The sequence below is a fragment of the Choristoneura fumiferana genome, chromosome 7, assembly GCF_025370935.1.
Source record: "Choristoneura fumiferana chromosome 7, NRCan_CFum_1, whole genome shotgun sequence".
NCBI classification, from domain to species: Eukaryota; Metazoa; Arthropoda; class Insecta; order Lepidoptera; family Tortricidae; genus Choristoneura; species Choristoneura fumiferana.
The window spans coordinates 10,966,468-10,993,657 of NC_133478.1; the positions used below are offsets into that span (position 1 = coordinate 10,966,468).

At 38.3% G+C, this 27,190-nt stretch overlaps 2 protein-coding genes across 2 annotated transcripts; one reads left to right on the plus strand and one right to left on the minus strand.

Annotated features, from left to right (window-relative positions):
- Window positions 1-11,085: 11,085 nt before the first annotated feature.
- On the minus strand, window positions 11,086-16,423 carry LOC141429706 (UDP-glucosyltransferase 2-like). Its single transcript, XM_074090155.1, has 4 exons — window positions 15,547-16,423; window positions 14,037-14,259; window positions 13,024-13,240; window positions 11,086-11,447 (listed from the first exon to the last, which is right to left on the minus strand). Exons 1-4 carry the CDS (start codon window positions 16,351-16,353, stop codon window positions 11,153-11,155), a joined length of 1,542 nt encoding a protein of 513 aa, XP_073946256.1. The 5' UTR covers window positions 16,354-16,423; the 3' UTR covers window positions 11,086-11,152.
- Window positions 16,424-23,935: 7,512 nt separating this feature from the next.
- LOC141429425 (uncharacterized) lies at window positions 23,936-26,546 on the plus strand. Its single transcript, XM_074089727.1, has 4 exons — window positions 23,936-24,122; window positions 24,314-24,380; window positions 25,533-25,672; window positions 25,865-26,546. Exons 2-4 carry the CDS (start codon window positions 24,353-24,355, stop codon window positions 26,444-26,446), a joined length of 750 nt encoding a protein of 249 aa, XP_073945828.1. The 5' UTR covers window positions 23,936-24,122; window positions 24,314-24,352; the 3' UTR covers window positions 26,447-26,546.
- The last annotated feature ends 644 nt before the right edge of the window (window positions 26,547-27,190 follow it).

Here is a 27,190-nt window from a genome sequence, read left to right on the forward strand (position 1 = left end):
TAAATTAAGAAAAACGTTTGCTGTCTAATGATAAAAAATTTTAATAATCATCCTCATCTCGGCCTATTATAAGCTATATACGTCCTACTGCAGGGCACAGGCTCCTCTCAGACGAGAGGGATTGAGCCGTAGTACCCGCACGGGCTCTATCGGATCGGCAACTTCACACACACATGGATTTTTTCGCAAATGTGTGCAGGTTTTCTTTGATGTTTTCCTTTACTGTAAGGCTCATGGTAAATTTTCAAATGTATTTTAACACTAAATTTCGAAAAACTCATAAGTGCCAGACCCAGGAGCGAACCCACGATCCTCTGCTTGAGAGGCCATAGGTCAAACCATTAGGCCACAGCTTGCTTTCAAATAATATCTAAACTAAAAATGGGTTTTTATTTTTTTTACTCAGTGTTTAGTAGAAAAGCACACAATGTGCGCCGCCCCTATAGGAATAACAAATTGTGGTGAATTTTTGGCACACAAAACGAAATACTTCAAATAGCGAACCTACTGTGTTAAAAATAAAGTGTATAAATACTTGTGATGTATACATATCATTAATAATATTGTAAAACTGTTTTAAAAAAAATATATACCTCGTTGAGTTTCTTGCGGATTCTCTCAGCAGAGGTTTTTCCGAACGGTGGTAGATTTTTTTTTGACATTCATAAGTGCTTGTTATGGCCTAAATTGAATAAAGATATTTTGACTTTGACTTTGACTTTGAAACTTGTTGAATTGTCACGAGCGTTGAAGATGATAACCTCATTAACTATTTTAGTAACTCCTGATAATGACGAAGATATCTGTTTAGTTGATAAATATTATGTTTCTTCGTCCAATGTTTACGTGCCTACGTAAACATTGATTGTACAAAAATTTGCAAGTAATGTAAGGGTAGAGTTGTGAACTATGATCCGCTGTGGTGACATCAGCATCGGAAGCGTGTAACTGCAAAAAACATGTCATTATAGTCGTCAAAGTGGTTTTCAACTAAACTGTAGATTTCAACTAAAGCCTCGTTAAAATATAAGTTTTTTTACATTAATAGCTCTTTAACATAGAATAATATCAACTAATCAATTATTTTATAGGAAACTAGCTTTTGCCCGCGACTTCGTCCGCGTGGAATAGTAACTTTGGGAAATATTTAATTGATTTAGGATACCTATTCTGCCAGCAATAGCACATAGAAACTTCTACGGTTTACTGAAAATAATAATACTTTAATACATGCTATAAACATAATATTTTTATTCTTCCATTCTTTGTAAAACATACATATTTTGCGGGTAGCCACATTTTAGCAATACGTGTATTCTAACCCTGCCAACACAATAGGAATAATTCTTTATGGTGAAACTTTGACATCTTACGTCCTTTTGTAAGTTAGGAGGGTAGGTTATAATTAATGCGGCATTTTTACTAGCATAGCTACACATACTTCCGATAAATACTTATAGTAAATTTGTTTTGGAATTCCTTACGAACTTTCATCCCCATATTTTCAAATAGGTCGAAATTTGAAAAGCGCCGGAGTAAATGTTTTTTAGGGTTCCGTACCTCAAAAGAAAAAAAAATGGAACCCTTATAGGATCACTTTGCTGTCCGTGCGTCCGTCTGTCTGTCAAGATCAAGACCCTTTATCTCGTAAACGCGTGGAGTATCGGTGTCGAGTTGAAATTAAAACCCTAAAATCAGGTCAATAGCCCCGAAAGCTGTGAAAAAATCACTCTTCTAAGCAAGGAAATCGAAAGCTTTCGTCAGTTAAAAACGTGTTTCCATACAATTGCCTTAACAGAAAAAGTTATAGGGAGGGTACTTCCGGCTTGGAGTTTAGCATAAAGGTAGCTTTTATAACACAATAAATAAGATAATTCTGAAAATCATATTTTTTTATGTCTGACTGTCTATGTCAATAAGCCATCTAAAATGACCCCACATTGTGTACATTTTGCTTATAAGCTTAGAAGGGTCTGACTGGATATTCATTAATATCTATAAATTTGTACGGGACCCTTGATGCGCGAGTTCGAGTCGAATTTAACCGGTTTTTTTTTAGTTCTTATCGAATACCTAAACACAAAGATTCATCGATTTATCTTCGAAAAATGACGACCTTCTATATAAACTTTCATCCCCTATTTGATCCTGTGACAGAATAAAAAACGCTCGAACAATTATCCTATATGCCTAAATGCCGAGTTTCATAGGATTCATCGATTTATCTGTGACATGACGACGTTCCATATAAACCTTCAACCCCTATTTATTTCCTCGCAGGTAAATTTTTCAAAACGCTTGAACAAATATCTATTTATTCTATTAGTGCTCAGCTCAAATGCCAACTTACATAAAGAACCATCCATTATTTATCTTCGACAATGATGATCTTCCATATAAACTTTCATCCCTATTTCAGCGGTTATATTTCAAGACTTTATCCCTATCCCGTGGGAATATCGGAGTAAAAAATAGCCTATGTGTTATTCCAGAGGTCCAGCTACCTACATATCAAATTCATGGCTCTAAGCCCAGTGGTTGTTATTTCAAGATTTATCCCTAGGTATCCCTTGGTAATACCTATCGGGTCAAAAAGTCGCCTATGTGTTATTCCAGACGTTCAACTACCTACATACCAAATTTCATGGACTCTAAGCGCAGCGGTTGTTATTTCGAGATTTTATCTTTATCCGTGAGAATATCGGGATAAAAGTATTCTTTGTTTTAATCCAGGTTATAAACTAACTTTTCGCCAAATTTCATCCAAATCCGTGAGCCCGTTTCAGCGTAAAGAAGTAACAAATATACTCACTCACAAACTCACATTTATAATATTAGTAGGATATATCGCATATATCGCATTAATATTATATATAATAAAATAGTATAATAGTATGGATGTATATACCGGTGTGGCCTGTAGTATGAGCAAATAATTAAGACATAGATCATACTCGTCAAACTGATAACATTAGTTCAGCGACTTTTTAAAATAATTAGTTTTTTAGGATTTCTCTGCGGGATAAAATCAGAAATGATATCCGCAGTAGAACCGGCGCGGCCCACTCTGCGATACGATTCTATAAGTATCAAAACACTCCACGCCAGCGTGGCATAACTCAGCAGTAGGTACTCAGCCCACAATGTTGATGGCTTAAATTTGCTACTTACTTCTTGAAAATACACCAACAACACATTTTCCGAAAAGATATAAACTTTTGTCGATTCTCCATTGCATGAGATTGTTGTAAATCTTGTTATACAGTTTTTTTTTTTACTTTAGACATAGACATTAACTTGCAGTGACTATTTGCACCATCGTTAAAATGTTTTCGGGAGTACTTACCTACACGGTATCTCAGTTCAGTTCAGTTCTTTATTTGCTTCAACAGATACAAGTATCATGCAAAATTGTGTACAATGAAAAATAAACTAAGCCTGATACATGATAATTAAGCATTTCACAAAAGACTGATAATATTCACATTTTAAGATAAGTAATACATAATTATTTTAACAACACTGAGAGATTGAACAAACGTATAGATACTTCAAACAGCGAATAGACGAAGTATAATAAAGTGAGGTGATTTATTATAGATATATATTATTATATTCATTCAATGTCAAAAGCAATAATAAGTCATATAATTTACCAAATACTCATCGAGACTGTTAAAGGGTCTCGTAGCCAAATAACTTTTAAATTTCTTCGAGAATACTCTCAGGTCTTCGACCCTTAATATTATCTGGTAGGTGGTTAAATACTTTAATTGCTATATAATTAATGCTTTTTCGGAACAAACAAAATTCGACCGTGGTAGTGTAATATAATGATTTCGTCTTAACGAGTAACTTTGACTTTGGCCAACCAATTTGTATGAGCTTTTTTTTTTATAACATGTCTGGCAATTTGGTAAATGTACAATCCAATGACAGTACTAATACCGTGCTTCGTGAATAGATCTGATGTCGGTGTGTAGTAGGAAAACATTTTCTATAATTCTAATGCACTTTTTTTGTATAAGTAGTATTTTGTTTACACTAGTGCTATTTCCCCACACTTCAATAGCATATTTGATAAGGCTTTCTACGTATGAAAAATAAATCATTTTAAGTGTATTTACATCAACAACTTTTGCCATAGTTTTCATTGCGTAACAGGCTTTTGCGAGTTTTTTGGAGATGTAGTCTATGTGATTATGCCACTTCAAGTGTGTATCCAACTCAATGCCCAGAAACCGAGTGGAATATGTTTTATTTATTGGTAAATCCAAGATAACATCACCAGAGCTCTCCGCTCTTCTGAAATCATCATAAAAGCTTTTATCATAATTTAACTTTAAACCATTTGCATCAAACCAATTACACATACTATTCCAATTACGTTTTGTCAACTCTTGTAGTGAATTGTATGACTGAGATTTGAATATTATACTGGTATCATCAGCATATAAGTATGGAGTTCCTGATAAACTTTCTGGTAGATCGTTGATGAAAATAGTAAATAAGAGTGGACCAAGTACAGAACCCTGCGGAACTCCACATCTAATGACGCTATCGCTTGAATTTGTGATAGTTTCATTTCCATTATCATCATTATGCTTAAGTTCAACATATTGACGACGATTACTCAAATATGAAGACAATAGCGAATGAACAGAGCCCCGTATACCGTAGTATTCTAATTTGCGTAATAATATTTTGTGGTCTACACAATCGAACGCCTTACTAAGGTCACAAAAGATACCGGCACATTTCATGCCATCATTAAGGTTATTCATCACCTCAGAAACTAGCCCAGTAATTGCCAAACTCGTGTCCTTGTGTCTACGAAAACCAAACTGATTAGCGGTTATGTAGTTTCGTTCATTCATGTACTTTTCTATTCTCACTGCTAAACACTTCTCGAAGACTTTGGCTATGACGGATATTAAGGAGATTGGTCTGTGATTGTTCATGTCTATAAAACTTCCCTTTTTGTGTACGGGTATTACTTTAGCGTGTTTGAGTATGTCAGGAAAAACACCAGCTGTGATTAATGCTCATTAAATATATGACATAAAGGAATGCATAGTATATCAAAATTACTCTTTAGGATGGCTGTATTTATATCGTCAGGTCCACACGCGTTACTATTTTTTAAATTTTTAATAATAGCAATAATCTCAGGTTCTGAAATTGGTGATAGAACATTGACTTTTCATTGTCAACTTTTTTCTTTTGGAGATATAAATTGTAGTCCATGCTTGAATGCTGTTTATTATCGTTTCCAATATTCACAAAAAAGTTATTGAACATATCACTTATAATCTTAGGGTCAGTTATAGTGTCATTATTTATTTTTATTTTCCATTTTCTTTCTTTGTGCTGTTTTAATTTTCCAGTATTTTCTTTTACCAGATTCCAAACCGCTTTAGATTTACATTTTGCGTTATTAATTCTTGTTCTTGAGTAGATTATCTTTGCTGTCACAAGTATTTTTTTAAGTATGTTTTGATATAACTTGTAATATGAGTGCAATCTATCATCATGCTTACGTCTCAAATTCAAGAGCATTCTTCTTTTATTTCTACAAGACTTTTTAATGCCTCGTGTCAGCCATTTTTTATTGTTGTCGTATTTAACAGTATACTTCTAACTGGATAGAAAATGTTTATGAGTTCGTTAATGATATGATAAATCTTATTATTTGTTGCTCATGGTCACAATCACAAATACGTTCCACCAATCAATTAATTTTAGAGCATTTCTGAATATTTTATTAGCTGCTTCTGTGTATAGTCTCTTTTTAACTGTCTTCCTAGATCTTTTGTTAGATAAATTACGCACATTTAACGATATAACCTGTACATCATGATCGGAAAATGAGCACGGGACTATCATCGTATTAGTATAATCTTTTATATCCGTAAATATATTATCTATAGTAGTGGCAGTAGTCTGAGTTGTTCGGGTCGGTCCTATAATAGTAGGCTCTAGATTATGTTTTCGGAGTGTTTGTAAAAACAGTTTAGAATTTGGGCTTGAAGTGTTGCTATATTAATATTGAAGTCACCGCAGATTAGGATTTTATGTTTATTAAATTATGAAGAAAATAGTCTATTTGTTTTATAAAGAATTTTAAATTGGATTGAGACATCTATATACCATCTATATATTCATTATCATCACTCATTTTAATTCATTTTAATTTCTTTATACCAACAATAACAACAGCATCAGCTTTATATTAATTAATTTCCCGCTTTATTTTTATTTTTTTAATTTGTACCATTTGAGCGTGTTCTGAATGATTCGCGAATGAATTCGCCGCTAGAGGCGCTAGTGTAGCGTAAGGTCTCCGAAATGTCAAATCTCATAGTTTTGGGTGAGCTACGCGGGTTTATTTAGAATTAGAATAATTTTGTGATATTTTGCAATATCTGTAATTAATTATGGCAAATATGCGTTCGGGGTAATGAATGTCTGTGTTTTGAGACAGTTTTGTCTTTCGGAACCTTTGTCCTCCCTTTTTTCCGAACAAAACGGGGACTATGCAACACTGTGGCATGCTCGATATTTATATGGTACGGTTTAAGGTGTATTCAATATGATTTTAATCTAATTTGTTTCCACGCCCGCAATAACAGACTTTCAAACCATACTTAAAAACCTCACGCAACAGTGCGCCATCTAGTGAGACAAAAAACGATAGCCCTCATTACGAAATTTCGCTTGAAAAAATAAACCTTGATTGTGATTGGCTTACAGCAGTTCGTACTCATTTTTCACATGACACGCATATTTAAGGAAACTTGATTATCAAAATCGATTTCAGTATTCTTTTTTCGAATGCTATTATATTACTCAGTTCCGTTTATGCCAATCCAATTTATAGAAAGGGTTAACCAAAGGGGTTAACAAAGATGCATTAACCCGACCATATACATTAATGATGTGAAAACCTAGAACCTATTGTAAAATAATTAATCTCTTCAGTAAATCGATTAATTTATTAATTGAATAGATCAAAGTATTTTTGTCCATTTTATGATTTAAATACTTGATTTAATTCCAGACTGTTTATTCAATCATAAAAGCAGTAACTTTTTTTAATTTTAAGGTAATTAAATAATAATCGCTTATTCAATCGAGTATTTAATCGTTATAATGTCAAGTTTGCCACCATCTCTACGCTAGTCTATGCTACTACAGATTATACACGAATTTCGTTCAAGAAATAACGTCAGATTTTGAAGAAGATTTTTCAAATGATGAATTTTTTTGACACGAATTATAGATAATTGTGATCCAGTGGGTCGAAATCGGTTTGCTTACACTTAAAAATTGGATTGGCATAACGTATATGGGTTATTATGTTATACTATAACCTATGTTATAATATTTGCACCATAGAGCATAGAACTTAAAACAGACTTATAACGTTAGTTATTATTGTATAATTTTTGACCATATAATTGACAGATTATACTATAAGAGTAGAAAAATACTTTTTTTTACTTACAGGTATTCTAGAAAACCACAAACAAATATTCGCAGATTTAAAAATATCGAACTTTAGATTCTACAAATGCAAACCAACTTTCTTAAATAATTTATTGAATCAGGCGTTACTTTGCGGAACTTTCTTAACATCAATAAAATATGAATTACTAGTCGCCAAAATTCTAGGGGTAAGATGAGGGGGGAGGGTAATAATAATATTCTAGGCGACCCTTATTTAAAATAACGCATACTTTAGGCAAAAGCCACTTATTTAGTATCTAGGTAACTAACCTAGGTAGATCTCTGTTGTGAGTTCAACGATAGCGAATCGCCTAATGTAAAGTTTTGGCAATGGTCACGCATCGCTTTTTTCTACCCAAGTACTCGTACAAAAACAGGCACCTACTTACTTACTAATGAAAATTGTTAATTGCACATCAAATAAATAATTGCCTATCAATTTATTCTCATCATTTATATACCTTTGTACATCAATTAAATTATTTCAATACAAAAAAAAACTAAATGTGTAGCAAAACTAATACTGCAGATAATTCGAAAATATACATCGACACAAACTATACAAAAACACAAACTACAACCACATCAAAAATACTGACAGCACAGCAATAAAATTTTATAACAAAAATTGAACGACTACAAAAACCATGAAAATAATTTTCTACCAGTCTGAAGTCGGTCGGTGCCTCAGCACGAGCCAGCAGGAGTGGAGTCCTATAGTCATCTACCTCACGCTACGCACTTTATATTGGGCTTCAATCACGCCTGCTGGCTCGTGCTGAGGGCACCGACCGACTTCAGACTGGTAGAAAATTATTTTCATGGTTTTTGTAGTCGGTTTAATTTTTTGTTATAAAATTTTTATTTTTCATTCTTTTTAGTGTCAATAGTTAATATCAACGGCTCGTCACCTTTTACGAAATATTGCTTTTTCCGATGCAGAGACGTTCATTATTGAGGAGTCCTGGTGCTTCACCACCCGTTTTACCGATATGCGTTACGAAGAGCATAAATTGCATAGCAACTGTGTCAAAGTAATTAAATTCAACCCGTGAAATACTTGTTATTGAGTAGTAACTCTGATGGTCAACTGTCTTCATCATCAGTTCCACTTACCAAATGATGATTTCAAGAGCAAATGCACGAGTTACTACTAAATTATATCCAATTTACTATAGGTGACCATACAACATTTGAAAAGTTCCCTCGAGGTCCTTAAGATCCAATCATCAGATCCTGATTTGGTGCACCTAATTGAAGACATTCGTAGACGACCGCAAAAAAAATTTCAAATCGGTTCATAAATGACGGAGTTCTGAGGTAACAAACATTAAAAAAATACAACCGAATTGATAACCTCCTCCTTTTTTGAAGTCGGTTAAAAATACTGACTTCACAGCAAATTAACTAAAGCTTGCGTAGATGGTACTCATTATCATAGCAAAATAACTTTTACTGTCAATTTGGCACCGAAAAATTAGGTACGACTACGAGCGGAGCGAGGAGCGTTAGGTACAATTGCGACTACAACGCGCGAGCCGAGCGAGCAAAGCGAGAGCGCACCGCGGCAGCGGCCGGCAAAGCGCCAGAACCTTATTTATTTAGGAAATAATTTGGCCCCTACTAGTGCTGGTTTTGTAAAGTATATACATGCAGAAAATAAGTTGATAGGTAATTACATTCCGTGAGCTCTTCCTCCGCTTCTAGGTTTCGGGGGAAATCGGAAGGATTCGTGTTGTAGAAAATGACGATTGTCTTTTTGACTTAGTAGCAATCCATCACGCGGAGAGTGCACTCGTTGTGCTTTCATTGAATCATATAGAGCAGTTAAAACCGCCACTTACTTATTTTATTTAGTTTATTTTCAGAAAATTGATTTCTATAGAGGGTCAACTTAAAAAGGATATTTCTGTAAATAACCAATAACGGGAAATTGTTTATAATAAAATGTATATATTTTAAAAAAAAAGAAGCCGAAAGTTTCAAATACCTATTGTAAATATTTTAATGAGGTTCAAGACCGAGTTATAGAAGTAACGAGGATTTTGAAAAGTACATTAAAAGAATATTAAACGAAGCAGACCAAAAAATATATTTGACATACCCGAGAAGTAGACCCGTATATCAGCTCTATTATGTTCAAACAAAATAGTGTGTTAAGGGGGGTTCTCTATTTAAATAAACGATGGAAAAATTCGAAAACGCTGATTTTGTTCTTATTGTAGCATGACAAAAAGTCATAATTGTATTAAAATTAGAAAAAGATAAATAAGCGTAATATTATATACAGTAAGGTTTATTTTTGTACCTACTAATGGTTATTCTTTACATAATTATTACGGTAATTTTCGAAAAGTTTTGCAAGTTGATAACAGAACAGAACCGCATATCACGATCGCGTGTCATCGTCAATACCCGAAGAATGCTTCTAAAATCCGAGGTGTTTTTTAAGATCTCAGAGTGTATTATGATGTGCTAAAATAGAAGCTATATTTAAAAAAAAGAGTTACAGATATGTTGTGCGTTAGTCATTATTAGCTGTGCAATAAAAATGCTTTACTTTAAGATAAATAGCGGACGCCATGAATATAATTTGCAGTTTATTACTTAATATTTTGAGTTGAGTATTTTCTGTGCAATCAGTAATTTTGATGTGAATTCGTTTTTTTTTTTGGATAAAAGGACTGTGGACTTTTTCTGATGTGCGTTTAATTACTTCCCCTAACTCTCCACCATCTTGTTTGATAATCTTGCCGTGAAGCAAAGCGCTTGCACTGTTGTTTTCGGCGTGGAGAGTAGACAGCCGTGAATTACTGGCACTTGAGGATTTCCCATCTTAGGCCTCTAGATTGGCAACGCATCTGCAATACCCCTGGTGCTACAGATGTTTATGGGCAGTGGTGATCTCTTACCATCAGGAAACCCACTTGCTCGTTTGCCATCCAGAAGAATAAAAAAAATAAAAAACTAATACGCTAAACGATACCGTAATAGCGAAGCTGTGGGTAAAGGCTTGTGACTAATAATTTAAGCTTGAGACTGAGGAAATAATCAACACAACATTTCATTAACTAATATCCTACACATTACAAGGAAAATGGTACCTATCAACTCATTAGCATCATTGGGCATCAGACTGAAGCACACTCTAGTTATGTATTTGCATACAATATTAATAAACTCAACCTCACCTTAAATATATCTAATCCAATTAGGTGAGTGACTCAGTGTCTGCATTTATGTGATATATAAATTTTGGATATCTGTGAAAGACAATCACTGAATAGGAAAATCGACGACATCATCATCATATCAGCCATAGAACATCGACTGTTGGACATAGGGCTCCTCCATAGACCTCCAGTTGCTTCGTTGGAAGCCGCCTGCATCCAACGTGAGCCTGCGCCTTTAACCATGTCATCTGTCAACCTCGTTGGTCTCGTTCCAGAACTTTTCGTCCGCAACGGACATCTGTTCCCCGTGCTATATACGACCTGCTCATTGCCACTTCAACGAGTTAATCCGCTTGGCTATGTTGCTACCCAGCTGGGTACTATAATTAGGTAAAAAAAGAAATAAAACAAAAGTTTTGTTTATTCCATGGAAACCCGCTATTAAGTACAGACTCAGTAGATACTAAGCATCAGGCACGCTTAGATTTTTTGCTCTGCTTCTTTTCGCTTGCTTTACCAGGTGACTTTGATCGACAAACTCTCAAAGATAATCTAATTGCTCCTACTAAAATAACGACGAAGATAGAAAACACACAAATAACGTCTAAATAAAAGTGTTGGTATAATGGAACATCAGCTGCTGCCGTCCGGAATGTGAAGTTTGTGTGACGAGCAGCGAACTCCGTCCAGTAAATGGCTGTGTCGAGCGGGGGCATAGGACGATCGTGCCAAGCTTTTGAGACTTGCTTCACTCGCTCTCGAAACCTGAAGCAATAAGAAGTAGCTAAGGGACATATATATTTTTAATAATTTATTGAATCTGGCTTTACTTTGCGGAAGTTCATATCAATAAAACTTAAAACAATTAGGTACCTACTATGCTCACCTCCATCTTTTTATTTTTGTTTTATAGACGGACAGGACAGGTAGATAACATGATTAAATAACATTAGTATGTGACGGGGTAACTATTCGAGCTATTTGACCGCTAGGTTAAACGTCATTTTATCAAAAATGTCCGTAAAAGTGGTAAAAATTGACATTATTCTTTACATATCAGAAGGTGAAGTGCATAGTTTATGGTCAGCGAAAAATTAAAAAGTTTAAAAGATTGCAGGCGCGCTAAGCTCGAAAATGAATTAGCGCGCCTGCAATCAGTCACTTTTTTTTTTAATTAAAAAGGCCGTGTAAATGTTGGCACAAGTCGTATAAGTACAGCCAAGTCTAATGGCCGGTATCAGATATTTTGTTGGAACTCCGACTTTTTCTTGGGTATGAATAGCTTGTGGTGATTTGGTGGAAAATACCCTGCAGTTTATTTTAATGAAAAAAGGCGGGAAAGCATAAGAAAAATATTGGAATAAAATTAAATTTTATAATATACTAGAACTTCCTTCTTTCTGTAAAAAAGGTTGCCTGGAAGAGATCGCTCTTAAGCGATAAGGCCGCCTATTGCTCACCTTTTAATTTTAATAATTTGTTTTCTGTATCGCTTACTATGTCTGGTGTACAATAAAGAGTCTTTGTATTGTATTGTATTGTATATTTTGAGAAAAAGTTTGTTCTATTTCAGAATTATTCACCATTTTTGAGAAAAGCTTTATATTAGTCTCGGCTGGAATAGCAATTGCTGGCTTCGTATTAGTAAAACGGACTCGCAAGCTCGTCCGTTTAATACTCATACTTACCCAGCAATTGCCTACTTCCAGGCCACGACAATAATCTACTATTATCATCTCAAGTTTATTAGCACAATGGATGGACAATTTTAAAATCATTGCGAGGTTATAAAGACGATTTTTCGATTTAGTAATCTGTTTGCAATAATTGTTTAGTAATTTGTTTGCTGTTTGTAATATTCAACTTTAAAATGCAATTTTTCATTAAAATCGAGCAAAAACTAGACTATTGTTTTGTAAATTTTGGAAAAAAATCATGATGGTAATTAGTTAGTATATCAAACTTGCTAAGGCTAAGTTTGCTTGAGAATTATTAGTAGTTTAAGAGCAAATAGCAGCTAAACTATACTACTACTATAGGCTAAACTACAAGGTATAAAATATATCTAAACTTGGAAGATTCCCCACAAAATACAAAATTCTTAGAAAAATATTACTTGATTTCTTCTCAACAGCTACAGAACCCTATCTTGGGCGTGTCCGACACGCTCTTGGCTGGATTTTTAAAGTTGGTCAAAAAGACATGATTAATTCCCGGGTGTACCTCCCAACCAGGTGGACAGACTGGTTTGACGGTTAGTAATACCTATAAGGTGTTAATAATTATGAGGGAAAATTGCTAAAGCTTCAAACATCATAAAAAAGTAGCTTTTTCTTCTTACTTGACATCCAAAACCTTTCTAAAAGCAGCCAGAAGATTTTCTTTATTTAAATCTCTTATTTGAACCTGCACTCCTAGTCCACTCTCTTCTATTGCGGCTCCGTTGGCAGGTTGGTCACCTAACACTGGCATTGCTACTATTGGAACACCAAAATGTATCGCCTCAGTCGTTCCGCCCATGCCAGCGTGAGAAAAGAATGCCAAAGTATTTGGATGACCTGTAGAAAAAAAAAACTTTTTAGAACAAACCAACCCAACAAATCCAAAAGTAATCCTTACTATTCTATACTATAAACCTTACTAATATAATTATAATGTAAAAAGAAAAAAAATATAATGTTAATGTTTGTTTCGCTTTCACGCTTAAAATAGTCAGCCAACCGTATGAAGATATTTTGAGACTCTAGGAAGGACCAAGGATATTTTTTATCCCAGATAACCTAATCAACAAAAAGTTAGAAAACCCCCGACATTGTCACTTCAAAGTTCAATATCTCAAAAACGACTGAACCGATTTTGATAAAACATGTCTAAGAACCATCGCTAGAAACCCTGATTTCAATAAAAAAAAAAACTAATTCAAGTTGGTTCACCCATTTAAGAGCTACGGTGCCACAGACATACACACATAGCGGTCAAACTTATAAAATCAATCTTTTTGCGTCGGGGGTTAAAAAATGGAAAACGATAAACAGTCAAATCTCTCAATATTGTTTTTACAGGTCTCGAATTCCGCGTTTTCTCATAACAGTTACTTAAGGATAATATTCACTAAATTATTTCATACTCTCTTGCGACAATCAGAGGCCGTATTGTTATAACGTGCTGACGTTCGCGATCGCATTTACCATCTTTTTCTACCCTCGTCTTATACCGTGTGACAGAAAGAAGCGGTGAAAACGATCGTGATTTCAAGTGTGATAGACAGGCCTCGGGATCCCAGAAAGAATTTGTCATCCTTCCCTCTGTCTACAGTGCATAGTTCATTAATAAAACATTAGGTATTATAGTTACCTAAAATGTCAACCTGAGGCAACCAACTGTCGGTATAAAGTTTATCTTGAGCTTTTAGTAAAGTCTTGTTATTCCATTTCCAGATAAACCTTTGAGGTAGTTCCGACACGACTTCTAAAATGGCTTTTACCCTCTCATGAGACAAAGAGGAGGGGCTGATCACTGATCCAAAACTTATGTATATCACGCCATGCTTCGCTTCATCTACAAATTTCTTTAGTGTCTGTAGAAAAAAGAAAGACTGTTTAAACCACAATTTAAACACAATAGCTTATAGCGTAGGTACTTGACGGTTACATTACACATCCTTACCTCACTTATTCCTAGGTACTAAGTACTTATAGTTATTATAAATGCGTAAGTAAGTTAGTGACATATGTACGTGTGTGTTTGTTACTTCATCAGGCTAAAATAGCTGCACGGATTTGGATTAAATTTGGTATGTAATAGCTGGAAATCGATAATCCATACTAATATTATAAATGCGAAAGTGTCTGTGTTTGTATGTTTGTCCGTCTTTCACGTTGAAATGGAGCGACGGATCGACGTGATTTTTAGCATAGAGATAGTTTATGGGCCAGAGAGTGACATAGGCTAGTTTTTATCCCGGAAAAATGGACAGTTCCGAGGGAACAGCGCGCGATAACCGAATTCTACGCGGGCAAAAGCTAGTAACACATAAGTTGCATTTTATCCCGATGTTCCCACGGGATCGGTACAAAATCTCAACCGCTGGGTTGTGAGTCATGAAATTTGACACAACTGTTATAAATGTGACGTCAATGAAATCCAGGATGAAATTTTTGGAAATCCCGCAATTTTAACTCATCTGCCGAGTCTTATGGAAAAATCTAATCCTATCCTATCCTACTAATATTATAAATGTGAAAGTTTGTGAAGATGTTTGGATGTTTGTTATACTCAATAACGTCTAAACCGCTGAACCGAATTAGATGAAATTCGGTACACAGATTGTTTGAGTCCCGGGGAAGGACATAGAATAGTTTCTATCTCGGAAAATTGCATAGTTCCCGCGGGATAGCGATAAACGAATACTACGCAGACGGAGTCGCGGGCAACATCTAGTAACTTATAGCTTAACGTTACAATCTTACTTTCTACTAATAATTCGAAATTTGGTGAATGTGTGCATGCGTGTGTGCGTGTGTTTGGTAGGTACTCTTGCACACTAAAATGGCTGGATGGATTTGAATCAGATTTGGCATGCAAATATAGCTGGATCTCTGGAATACCAAACACGTAGTAGTCCCGTTATTTTTATGGATTCAGGATGAAATATTGAAGTCTCAACCACTAGATTTAGAGACGTGAAATTTCACAAGAGTATTTTTTACGCAACGTTAATGAAGACCACGGTGTAATTTTTGGAATTTTGCACGGGATTTTTTGCAAAATATCGTAATTTCAATTCAAATGACAGCCACGGGTAGAGGCTAGGTAGCTAATCTTTAAATGGACATCGACCATATATATTCTATTTAAAACTTACACCATTTAAAGGCTTTGCTTTCGAAACATGATAACCGCCGACTTCTATTACATTAGCAGGAAACAACCTTGAACCAGTCAAAATAAAGTTATGATACACAAGTAAAAATTTCATTTCGCCAGCCAGTTGATCCAGGGGGGGAATTTCATCGAAATATCGAGCGAGGGTATTCTGATCGCTTCTTTGCGTAACGAAGTAGTACAGTGTTCTGAAATACACGTCGAATAAAACTCTTTCAACTCGTTGGTACAGCGAAGGCTTAGTGCCGCCTTCAAGGAAGTGGAATGGAACATAGGCCGTATTATAAGGAATACCCAGCCGCTGATAATGCCAGGGCATTAGTATGTGGGACATCATTCCAACCACGGGAGCCTTTAATTTGTATGCTATACCAAATGCACAATCGCTGTTAAACTGTTCAACAACCACCACATCGAACTTAGCTTTAGAATGAACTAAATCCTGCACTTGTTTATTTTTCACCATCACTTCACAATTTTCTTTTCCAGTGAACGTTAGGAATAGCGCAGTATTAATTATGCTTGTATAGGACTTCTCAACTGGCATATCGTCTTTGAGGACCTCGATGGTTCCCGCCAAACTGATGTCCTGGTAATTGGCTGGTGGGTTCTTTTCTGGGAAATGGGATATGACTGTGACATTGTGTCCTCTGTTGGCTAATTCCCGTAAGTACACGCGGAACACTAGGAAGTGGCTTGTTCCATGGTAAGGAAATATGCCGAGAATATTCAGAGATCTAACGGTACTTGTTAGAACGAGGAATACTAAAGTGATTGTCAAGTTCATTGTGCGCGCCGAAGGTCGATTCACCGGCGGAGACCGAGACGTGGGCTCTGTCTGCCTGTCACGGACGCAACTGACTTCATTGCGGTATATTTACTTATAGGAAGTAATTAAATAACGCTAATCTATTCATTATCTATTCATTCTGTGATACCACATAAGTTCTAAGTTTATGTTATTTCTAGATAAATGTATAAGTAGTTTATTTAGATACCTTAATTATATAAATTTAATTTATAAGTGTTCCTTAAACCTCTTCCTAAAAAATACATGAGGTTAAAATAGCATAATATGTTATGTATAAGTAATTAATGTAATTAATTTTAAAATTGCCGCGCCCCAACAGGGCATCATCTATATATATAAGAGAAGAAACTGACTGACTGACTGACTGACTGACTGACTTATAGATCAACGCACAGCCCAAACCGCTGGGTCTAGAAACTTGAAATTTGGAATATATGTTCCTTAATAGGTGTAGACGCGCAATAAGAAAGGATTTTTCGAAATTCCTACGGGATAGGGAATAAATGGGATTTATATTTTCAATTCGAAATGGCCCTATTTCCGTAACTATAATTATTAGAAACTTCAAATTTGGCATGCAAGTAGGTAATAATAACAGCATAAAACACTTTCAGGATTTTACGGAATTCCCACGCGATACTGAATAAATGGGATTTTGTAGCACCGGCTAGCTTGCTTACAAAGGGTGGTTCGTGCGCGCAGGCATGTGACGAGAAGAAAACGCAGTACGCACATCAAATAATAGTTTTAATGATATGACACAGCATCAGCACAAGAAATAAACATAATCTTATTAGATTCGTATCGGAATTATTAATTAGGGTCGAGTTTATAGAAAAGTCACATCTCGTAACGCGGCGTCGGTCGTACTGCGCGGGGACGGCGGGAACGTATCATTGGTGCGTCCACGCGCGGTACACCACGCTTAGCCGTGATTGGCTGCTGGGGCGCGGCGAAGGATTCGTCCAGTCCGGGCGGCCCGGCATTAGCAAAGTGTTGCCGCGCTATACACTCCCCCTCCAAGTCCTCAGAACGACCCGTTGGGGACTTGGCAAGATTATCATCAGATTGGGCGGATCTAGGGAGTATACGAGGGCGACCACGAAGTCGCCTTGGATGAACAGGCACAGAGTCAACGCTCTGGCCTGGTATGAACATAGTTAAATCTGAGCAATGCATTTTACCAAGATCAGTATTAGTTTGAACGTCAGCAATGACGTAAGAAGTGGGGCCAATAACTTTACTTATACGATAGGGACCATCTCTTTTCGGCATGAACTTCCTGGTTATACCTTTAGCAGCATTACTAAGTAAATGAGTGTCTACCAGAACTAAGTCATTAACACTGTACCGAGTCGACGGACGTCTATGTTGATCAGCACCATCTTTCTTTTGATCTTGATGTTTCTCAGCCTTTTCTCTAACAGCATCTAGATTGTCTATAAACTTCTCTAAATAAGGCGTTATTTGCGGCAGAAAGTTTTCTTTAGACAGGATAGCTCTTAGATCACGTTGAGCCTCAAACGGGGTCCTCATCTCTCTGGCGAACATCATATAAGCTGGGGGTGCATCCAGTAGTGGCACATATGGCGCTATTCATAGAAAACCTGATCTCTGGCAGGAACTTAGGCCATGAACGATGATTCTTCTTCACCAGTATTGAGAGCTGAGTCTTGAGGTCTCTGTTTTTGCGTTCTGCGGGATTCGCCTGAGGGTGATACAGCGGGATTAAATTTTGCTTGATTCCCAGCAAGAACATTGTCTGCTGCATAACAGCTGAGACAAACTGGACACCATGGTCGGAGATGATTCTTCTTGGAAAACCATATCTTAGAAAATACTGTTCAATGAGAGCTGGCGCGCAAATCTCTGCAGTGGCTTCCTTGAGTGCTATCAGTTCCACCCAGCGCGTAGCAGTATCTTCAATCAGAAGTATCCATTTCTCCCCATTTTCCCCTTCAGGAAGAGGCCCAAAAAGGTCGATTGCTAAAACTTCCCCTCGTTGATTTAAAATCGGCGTCTGTAGTAATCCGGCAGGCTTCTGGTTAGTAATTTTATACCGCTGACATTCTTCACATCTTTTGAGATAATCTGTTACGAATTTACGCATTCCAGTGAAGTAGTACTTTTGGCTTATTCTAGCGATAGTACGTTCTATCCCCTGGTGACCAGCAGTAGGGGCATCATGGAATTCTTGAAGAACAAGCTCCTTCATAGAATTAGGTACAACCAGCTGAGCTTCTTCAGAATCCGAGTTGGGGTTGAAACAATAAAGAACCCCCTGGGCCATAAGATATCCTCTTTCTAGCCATCTAGTTGAGGAAACAGGATCTGAACTTTCCAGGTCTTGAATAATTTTGAATACCTCTGGATCTTCTAGCTGATTAGTACGGAGTTCCGTCGGGCTTACTTGAGGTACATCAATTATAACTGAACAGACTCCACAGTCATCTTTGGAGCTCTCATCGCACACAGGGCGGCTTAGGGTGTCAGCTATAACATTGGCCTTTCCCGGTGTATATTCATATTTGATGTCAAAAGCTTGCAATTTTAGGGCCCACCGGATAAGGCGGCCACTTGGTGACTTATGAGTCAATAACCATTTTAAGGGTTGGTGATCGCTCTTCACAATAACAGGATGACCGTCGATATATGGGCGAAACTTTTCTACTGCCCATATCACAGCTAATGCCTCCCTTTCTGTTGTGCTGTAGCGGCGTTCAGCTGGGGTGAGTAGCCGGCTGGCATACTCGATCGGATGCTCGTTGTGTCCTTCTCCTTGCATCAGGACACCTCCCAGGGCATAGCTACTGGCGTCTGTGCGCAGCACAAATGGTTTGCTGTAATCAGATTGTACTAAAATGGGAGCAGATGTTAATCTGGCTTTGAGTTCATTGAAAGCTTGTTGTTGGTCTTCTTTCCAGTACCAGGGCTCATTCTTCTTGGTAAGCTTGGTAAGCGGCTGAGCAATTGCTGAGAAGTTTGGCACAAACTTTCTAAACCAAGCGCAAGTTTGTAAAAATGTCCTGAGATGTTTGAGATTGGTTGGCTCCTTCATGGCTAATATGGCTTCTATCTTGCTGTTATCTGGCTTGATGCCTTCTGGTGTAATGAGGTGACCAAGGTATTTGACCTCTTTGCAGGCAAAAACACATTTTTCCCGGTTGGCTCGCAAACCAAACTGTTGAAGTCTGTCAAAGACAAGTTGCAGGTCTTCCAGGTGTTTATTGAAGCTGTCTGAAATCACCAGGAGATCATCCAGGTATGCGAGGATGGTAGTATTCTGCAAGCTGGCACCAGATTTGAACTTGTCCATCAGCCTCTGAAATGTTGCTGGAGCATTTTTCAAGCCAAATGGCATGCGGGTGAATCTGTAAGTCCCAAAAGGTGTTATAAAGGCGGTTTTATCGCGATCACCTGGATTCACGCTGACTTGCCAATAACCAGATCTCAAATCAATGGTACTTATATAACAATGCTTACCAGTTGACTGAAGTAACTCATCTATTAAAGGTAAGGGATAGTTATCTGTTTTTGTGATGTGATTCAATTTTCTGTAATCCACACAGAATCTTACAGAATTATCCTTTTTAGGCACTAGAACTGCTGGCGAGGTCCAAGCAGATTCACATTCCTCAACTATCCCTTCTTGGAGCATCTTTTCTATTTCTGCTTTCATAATTTCCTTTTTTGCAGGTGTGAGCCGGTATGGAGGAACTGATATTGGTGCGTGGTCTCCGGTATCAATATGATGCTCTACAATTGGAGTGGGTGCTCCCCCTAGACTGAAGACTGCACTATTCTTCTCCAAAATATTGGCTAATTTTATACATTCTTCTCCACAGAGCATGGATGCTTCTTCAGCTCGAAGTATGCTAGTAGCAGCAAGGGCTAATTGGGTTGGAGAAGTAGATTCAAATTGCAATGGGTGTTTCTCACCATCAGGAAAGCACCAGGTTGAAGTTGCAAAGTCCAAGCTGAGACGGGATGCTTTCAAAAAATCTATGCCCAATAAAGTTTCATTATCTTCGGCTTCAGGTAAAATCAGGAACTCTGTAGGTATTATTTTGTGATCAACCTTGACATCTAAGGTGATAGTAAGCACTTTTCCAACTTGACAGGAACCATCAGCAAGTTTAATCCTCATTTGATGCTCACAAAATTGTTGATTACGCTGTTGTAATAGTGAATAGAGCTTTTGTCCTGCAATGCTCTTCTTGGCGGCAGTATCAATTAATGCTCTTCCACGCATGTTAAGAATTTCAATTCCTAAAATAGGACGCTGATGTTTAGTGGAAATGTCTGGTCCACAAGCATATTCTTCAGTAGTGCCAGATAAGCAATTGATGCTATCAGTGGAGAACTTCAGTGAATTTTCATGGTTTGTTGTTCCATGTAAAGGCTCCTTTACTTCTTGGCAGGATTCTAAAAAATTCACAGTTGAAAAAATTATTTTCTCACAAGGCGAAGTTATCCTACTGCTTTTATCTACACTATGACACGCTGGTATGGTACTATTTTTGTTTTGAGTATGATGGACACAAAGTGTTGTCATACTAGGTTCAGTGTCAATGACCTGTTCTGGTATCCTAGTTACTTTACGTATACTGTTGCAATCTAACTTAGTGCAAAATAATGTATCCCTGCTATTAGAAACACTGACTGGACAATTATCGGTAGCAGAAGGCTTTGTAAATTGTGTGAACAGATCCTGAACGACATACGGGTCGCTCCAGGCGGCGTCGGCGGCGCGAGACGTCACCGGCGTTGTAATAAAACCGTCACCAAAAAAATTTACAGGAAGTGCATACCGAAAATCAATGAGGGACAAAGAATTGTCTTGAAATTTTGCATTTTGACATTTAGGAACAGAAGTAACAGAATTACTCACCGAGGGGAGCGGCTTACCAGAGGTCATCGACCCCGGAGTGGACGAATCCTTGCTGCAGTTGACAGAACAGAAAGCAGCGTTGCATTTATCGCAATTTGGTCGTAACACTCCTTTTTGACCACAACCATAACAATGTAATACATTACTATCAAGCGTATTTAAATTATTATTATCGATAGACGCACTAGAGTCTTTAGAAATTAATTTACGACACTCTTCTTTTACGTGACCGAAACGCTTACAATACGCGCACTTCTTACTATACGAATTCGATCTGTCACTTTTGGATTTCGCGGCGCTCGCGGTATTGTTCGTATAGTATTCATCAGCTGATCGGGGCGGCGGCGCGCGGGTGTCGCGGGGCTCGCGCGGCGGCGGGGCGCTCGCGGCGGCGCGCGGCGGCTTCGGCGCGGCAGGCAGGCTCGGCGCAACATGTTTCGCGTTCTTGATGTCGGCGGTGACCTTAGTCGGCATGTCTGTGCTTTCCTTGAGCGAGTCTTCGACACTACGTGCTTTCTGCAGTAATATTCTGAATGTTGGGCAATCTTCGCGTTTTACTCGCTTGCGAATACGTTTATGCAGCAATCCGTACACCATATCAATCTGCACCTTCTCTGACAAATCATTTGATGGCAATTTCGATAGCAAAGCTCGGCATTTAGCGACATAAACATGTGTATTTTCATCGCCTTGAGGAGTGGCAAATAGATCGCGGTAAATGCGCGGTGGAGCTCGACTGTCGCCGTAGGTATATCTTAGGTTATTTATTACGTCGGCCCATGAATTGGTTTCGGATTTAATACCTTGCCACCAATCTGCAGCGGAATGGGTTAGTAACATCGATAGACCTCTGATGGCGTTTTCATCGGTAATCTGCGAACAGTCTTTGTATGCTTCGATGGCGTCAATAAAACCTTCTATGGACTCTTCCGGTGTGCCGGCAAATCGAGCTTTACAGCGAGAAAAATTTCCTCCTTCCGACGGGAACGGCGTAGATGTGGACGAAGCTTGTCTGGTCAGAACGCTCTCAAGTAGATCCTTGAAGGCGTTGGTCTGCGAACGTTGCAGCGATTCGACCAGCGTGGTGATGTCCCCTCTCGAGAACGAAGCTTCGCCAGCAGAGGCTTCTCGCTCCTGCGACATCTCCCGGTTTCCACGTGCACGATTCTTTCGTGGCGGCATGTCCGCTAACAGTCCCACGAGTCACACACACGAAATAAAGTCACTTTTCACAATTTTGCCTCACGCTTGGGCAGCCATTTTGTAGCACCGGCTAGCTTGCTTACAAAGGGTGGTTCGTGCGCGCAGGCATGTGACGAGAAGAAAACGCAGTACGCACATCAAATAATAGTTTTAATGATATGACACAGCATCAGCACAAGAAATAAACATAATCTTATTAGATTCGTATCGGAATTATTAATTAGGGTCGAGTTTATAGAAAAGTCACATCTCGTAACGCGGCGTCGGTCGTACTGCGCGGGGACGGCGGGAACGTATCATTGGTGCGTCCACGCGCGGTACACCACGCTTAGCCGTGATTGGCTGCTGGGGCGCGGCGAAGGATTCGTCCAGTCCGGGCGGCCCGGCATTAGCAAAGTGTTGCCGCGCTATAATTTGTATTTTCACTTCAAAATGACCCCATTTGCGTAACGTAATGATTAGAAACTTCAAATAGGATCGCAGAAAGTATTAAATGTCTGTTACTCCAAATTTAACGCGAGCGAAGCCGCGGGCAAAAGCTAGTTTTTTATATTTTTTTGTAATAGGTGTTGCAATAAATAAATACTGAATACTGAATACTGAACGCTATAGTATGCTCCTGTCGACTACTTTAGAACAATGCATAGCATAGATAACTAACATAAGTAAATAATGAATGTCGCTATGTGAAACTACTACCTACATTAAAGTTGAATGCATTCATACTCATTTGCATCATAAAAAGGTGTATATTGGCTAGTGTCGTCGTCGTCGTTAGCTGTGAGGTTTGAACTTCATCTCAATAGGTACAGGTATTATATGTATGTGTGTAGGTAGGTAGGTAGGTGTTGGTGTCCATTATTGTATTGTATTGTATTGTACAGATGTCGTGAATAATATTTGGTCATCGTATTTTGTCGCAAAGGTTCGTATTTATCTTCCTTTCTCGACTAATTTACTAAAGTTTACTGGAGCTGTAGTTAGCGCGTTTTTTTTTCCATATCAGTTTTTATGATAATGTTACCGACCTTGGGCTTCATGACAAGAAAATTAGTACGGGCAATGACTCATTTACCGACCACGGGCTTCATGACAAGCACATTAAGGTCGAGGGTTTTATTTGGGGGGTTGCAAGCAAGGTAGCTTGCATGTTACGACACTGTTTACGAGCAAGTGTGATGAAAATGTTTTAAGAGGTATAGGTAACAACAGGGATACAACATTCAGGATCAAACTTAAAAAAAAATAGATCACTGCTTAACAGCGACCAAAGCAAGCGAGCACTAAACAAGCGTCCTAATCGGTCAACATGCCCAAGCAAGAAATAGGTAACCAACTTGTAACCAACGCTCTTGATAAAAACTTGACGTCAAGTGTCGCCTCATCTATATTGTGTGCGAATCGCTTGGCAGAAACTTATTTCTAAACAACCTTTTCTATCAAACTGTAGAAAAAGAAAACAGTTCCATTCATGAAATCGAGTTGTCAGTGGCGACTTGGCGAGTACATTTAAGACCGTCATGTGACGCAGTGCTCTCCACTTACCACTTTCCAACCCACACCATGGAAATACAGGATATACAATTGGCATGACATGACAAAACAGAAAATGCTTCATCATCCAAAAGACACGTAACTCCACCAAAACAAGGTAAGAAGCAATAAATCTTGATAGTTAACCATGAATTAGGTTTTACGCCGGTAGATACTGGTTAGGTGTATGATGTGACTACCACTACTGTCTTATTTGCGGTATTTAGTTACATATCTGGTGAAACTCTTAAGCATCCGTCCGATTTATCGAGCCCATTGTTTAATCTCATTTATCAACTTTGTTTCCAGGACAACCCAGAAAATCAGACCCACCCACAAATCAGAAAAATGGCATGTTGTTGCAAACCGGGAAAATGTGAGTATTAACCTCATTGACGTTCATTGTGGCGTTCTAAGGGGGAGGCCTTTGTCCAGCAGTGGACGTCTTCGGGCTGATGATGATGATGATGATGATGAACCTCATTGACAGGCGTTATTCTTAGATAAGAACTTTAATACATCTAGTCAAGGATTCTACATCTATAGATACGACGTCTTCGGATAATGATAGAGTTTTAATTAGCTAAATTAGGTACTTATACCTACTTCGGTTTTTTTGCATTAGAAAAAGGGTAAACAATCTTGACGAGTCTTTTTTTTACTCGTTTAAATAACATGTAATATATAATATACAATAACCAACAAAAATAAATAAAAATAGAAATAAAACTAACTGACTCAAATCCTAAAAATCTACCTATATTTACAAATATCACCCAAGTCGTTGCTATTGGGCAGGTTGCCCATAAGGCTGGCTGCGTTTCCTCCTTGTATGGCAATGCCAATACGTTGACTGAAGAAAGAGCCAGCCCTATGGTCACCAGTGAAACGGGTAAGCTTGTTTTATTTTATTTAGTATTTTTATTGAAAAAGTAAAAAAAAAAAACAGTAACTTACTTCATCATCATCCCAGCCTATAAACGGTCCACTGCTGTATGGGAGGGCTTGGGCCGTAGTTCCCACGCGGGCCCAGTGCGGATTGGGAACTTCACACACATACACCATTGAATTGCTTCGCAGGGTTGTGCAGGTTTCCTCACGATGTTTTCCTTCACCGTAAAGCTCGTGGTAAATTTCAAATTTAATACCGCACATGAATCTCGAAAAACTCAGAGGTGCGAGCCGGGGTTCGAACCCACGATCCTCTCCTTGAGAGGCCGTAGGGCAAACCACTCGGCCACCACGGCTTAACTATTACTTATGATACCAAAATAATGTAATCATCATCGTCCTTGCTAACTGTTACATATTTGCTGTGAATTATTTGTCCAAAGTGTTTTTTCATGAAAAAGACTCCTCAAGATCGCTTACGTTCTTTCTAATGCTAAAAAAGAAGTATATGCGTGTCCCTTTCAAATAACGACATTACCTAACTGAGCAAAAGACGATAAAATACTCTCCAACCGTGCTACGTTCGCTTTACTTCTTCCCTTCTTACTTCCACTAATGGATCTACTTTAAATTACAGCTGAAAAAGCCTCTTCAAGTTGCTTAGGGCGCTGTGATCTGCCGAAGCACAGATGCCTAGAAAAAGAAGATGTAAAGCCGGGCCCCGTGCCTAAAAACATGGGCTGGCTTTATACCGCCAAACACTCTCCCGAACATCAGGTGAAATAATTGGGCCTTTCATCAAACAATTTCTATGAAGAAAGTACCTACCTTTACAAACTACGTGCTAGCACACAGATCATCTTATTGTTTTGTTCTTAGCTAACGGCGCCAGCTTACCTAGAATCTAAGACATACGCCATAAATCCTGTTCCTCTGTTAACATCATGTAAACCAGCGCTTCATTTCCAGCTAAGATGCGGCTGGCGCCCGGGCCACATCTCGTGCTCAGTGCTTCGGAAGATAGAGCAACACGCATGCATGAAATCGAACTGCCCGACCTGCTGCCCCTCTGTTTGCTCAAAACCACCGTGCTCTCGACCCTGCTCCCGATCCTGCTCGAGATGCTGCATGCCTCCCAAATGCCTCTCTCTCTGCCCTTCCACACCGTCCTGCTGCAAACCTGCCCCGAACCTACCACTAATCAGAATCATCAGACATAATGGACAATACCAGATATGCACCAAACCTTCCGACGTGAGCAACGCTCCCTCAGGCCCATACCCTCTCAAGTACGTCCTCGATACCGACGAAACAGAACACGGAAGACCAGCAAAGTACAGCGTGGAAGCCAAATTCAATGACTATCTGTTTGACTACACGAGCTCGCAATCGTCGTTTGTCTTAGACTTCACACCACCGGTGCAGAACTGTTACAAAACTTGCTCCAAGAAGAGTATTATCTGCATGTCATGCCAGGGCGGATGCTCGTGGCCACCTAACCAAACCGAATCCACTCCGACTATTGGAAGCGAAAAAAGAAAATCTAAATAATTTCAGCCTATTCGTTAGTTTTTGTGTTCATAATTATCTTACAATATCTTGCATCATTTCTAATACACCAGGACGAAACGTAATAAATCTAAGTTTCAACTTCTATTGTTGTCATTTAACAATATGGTTTACAAATTTAAGAGGCATGTGCCAGCGTTAACTAACAAAAAGCATCATTAGCAGCCTTAAGACGTCCACTGCTGAACAAAGGCCTCCCTCCCCCCTTAGGCTGTTTCCACCAGAGATGTGCGAGGGCGAGGATATTATATTACCTACCTACGATGAATGTGTTTTTCATGAACCAGTTGAAACGCTTCATTTACCTATCCTCGCACAGCACAGCACATCTCTGGTGGAAACAACTGAGCAGAGCGAGGCAAGGTAAATGAAGCGTTTCTATTGGTTCATGAAAAACATTCCTCGCACATCTCTGGTGGAACGGAGCCTTAGAACGCCACTTGCATCCACTGGTTGCCCACTACACTCACGTCTTCCAAATTGCCAATCCACAATCAATAACCACGCACGGAGTAGGATTCCGTACCTACTAACGTGCGATAAATATTGAATACTTATCGAGTTAGTAATACTCGAAGAGTGAGGCATTTCTTCAACAGCGGCAGTCTTCCGGCTGATTTATGATGGTGTTCATGTTGAAGAAGTGTTGCTCGTTAACTTGTAAACCCTCCCTAGCTGGAAACTAAATAAAAGCTAGTAAAATTACGAAAACTCAAAAAAAAGCAA

Coding starts and splice junctions, on each gene's coding strand:
- LOC141429706 (XM_074090155.1), bottom strand. CDS start 16,353: ATGAACTTGACAATCACTTTAGTATTCCTCGTTCTAACAAGTACCGTT. Junction 14,260..15,546: donor AAGCAAAGCCTTTAAATGGT/GTAAGTTTTAAA, acceptor TTTTTTCTACAG/ACACTAAAGAAATTTGTAGA. Junction 11,448..13,023: donor AGAAAGGTTTTGGATGTCAA/GTAAGAAGAAAA, acceptor TTATTGCTTCAG/GTTTCGAGAGCGAGTGAAGC.
- LOC141429425 (XM_074089727.1), top strand. CDS start 24,353: ATGGCATGTTGTTGCAAACCGGGAAAAT. Junction 24,381..25,532: donor TTGTTGCAAACCGGGAAAAT/GTGAGTATTAAC, acceptor TTTAAATTACAG/CTGAAAAAGCCTCTTCAAGT. Junction 25,673..25,864: donor AACACTCTCCCGAACATCAG/GTGAAATAATTG, acceptor CTTCATTTCCAG/CTAAGATGCGGCTGGCGCCC.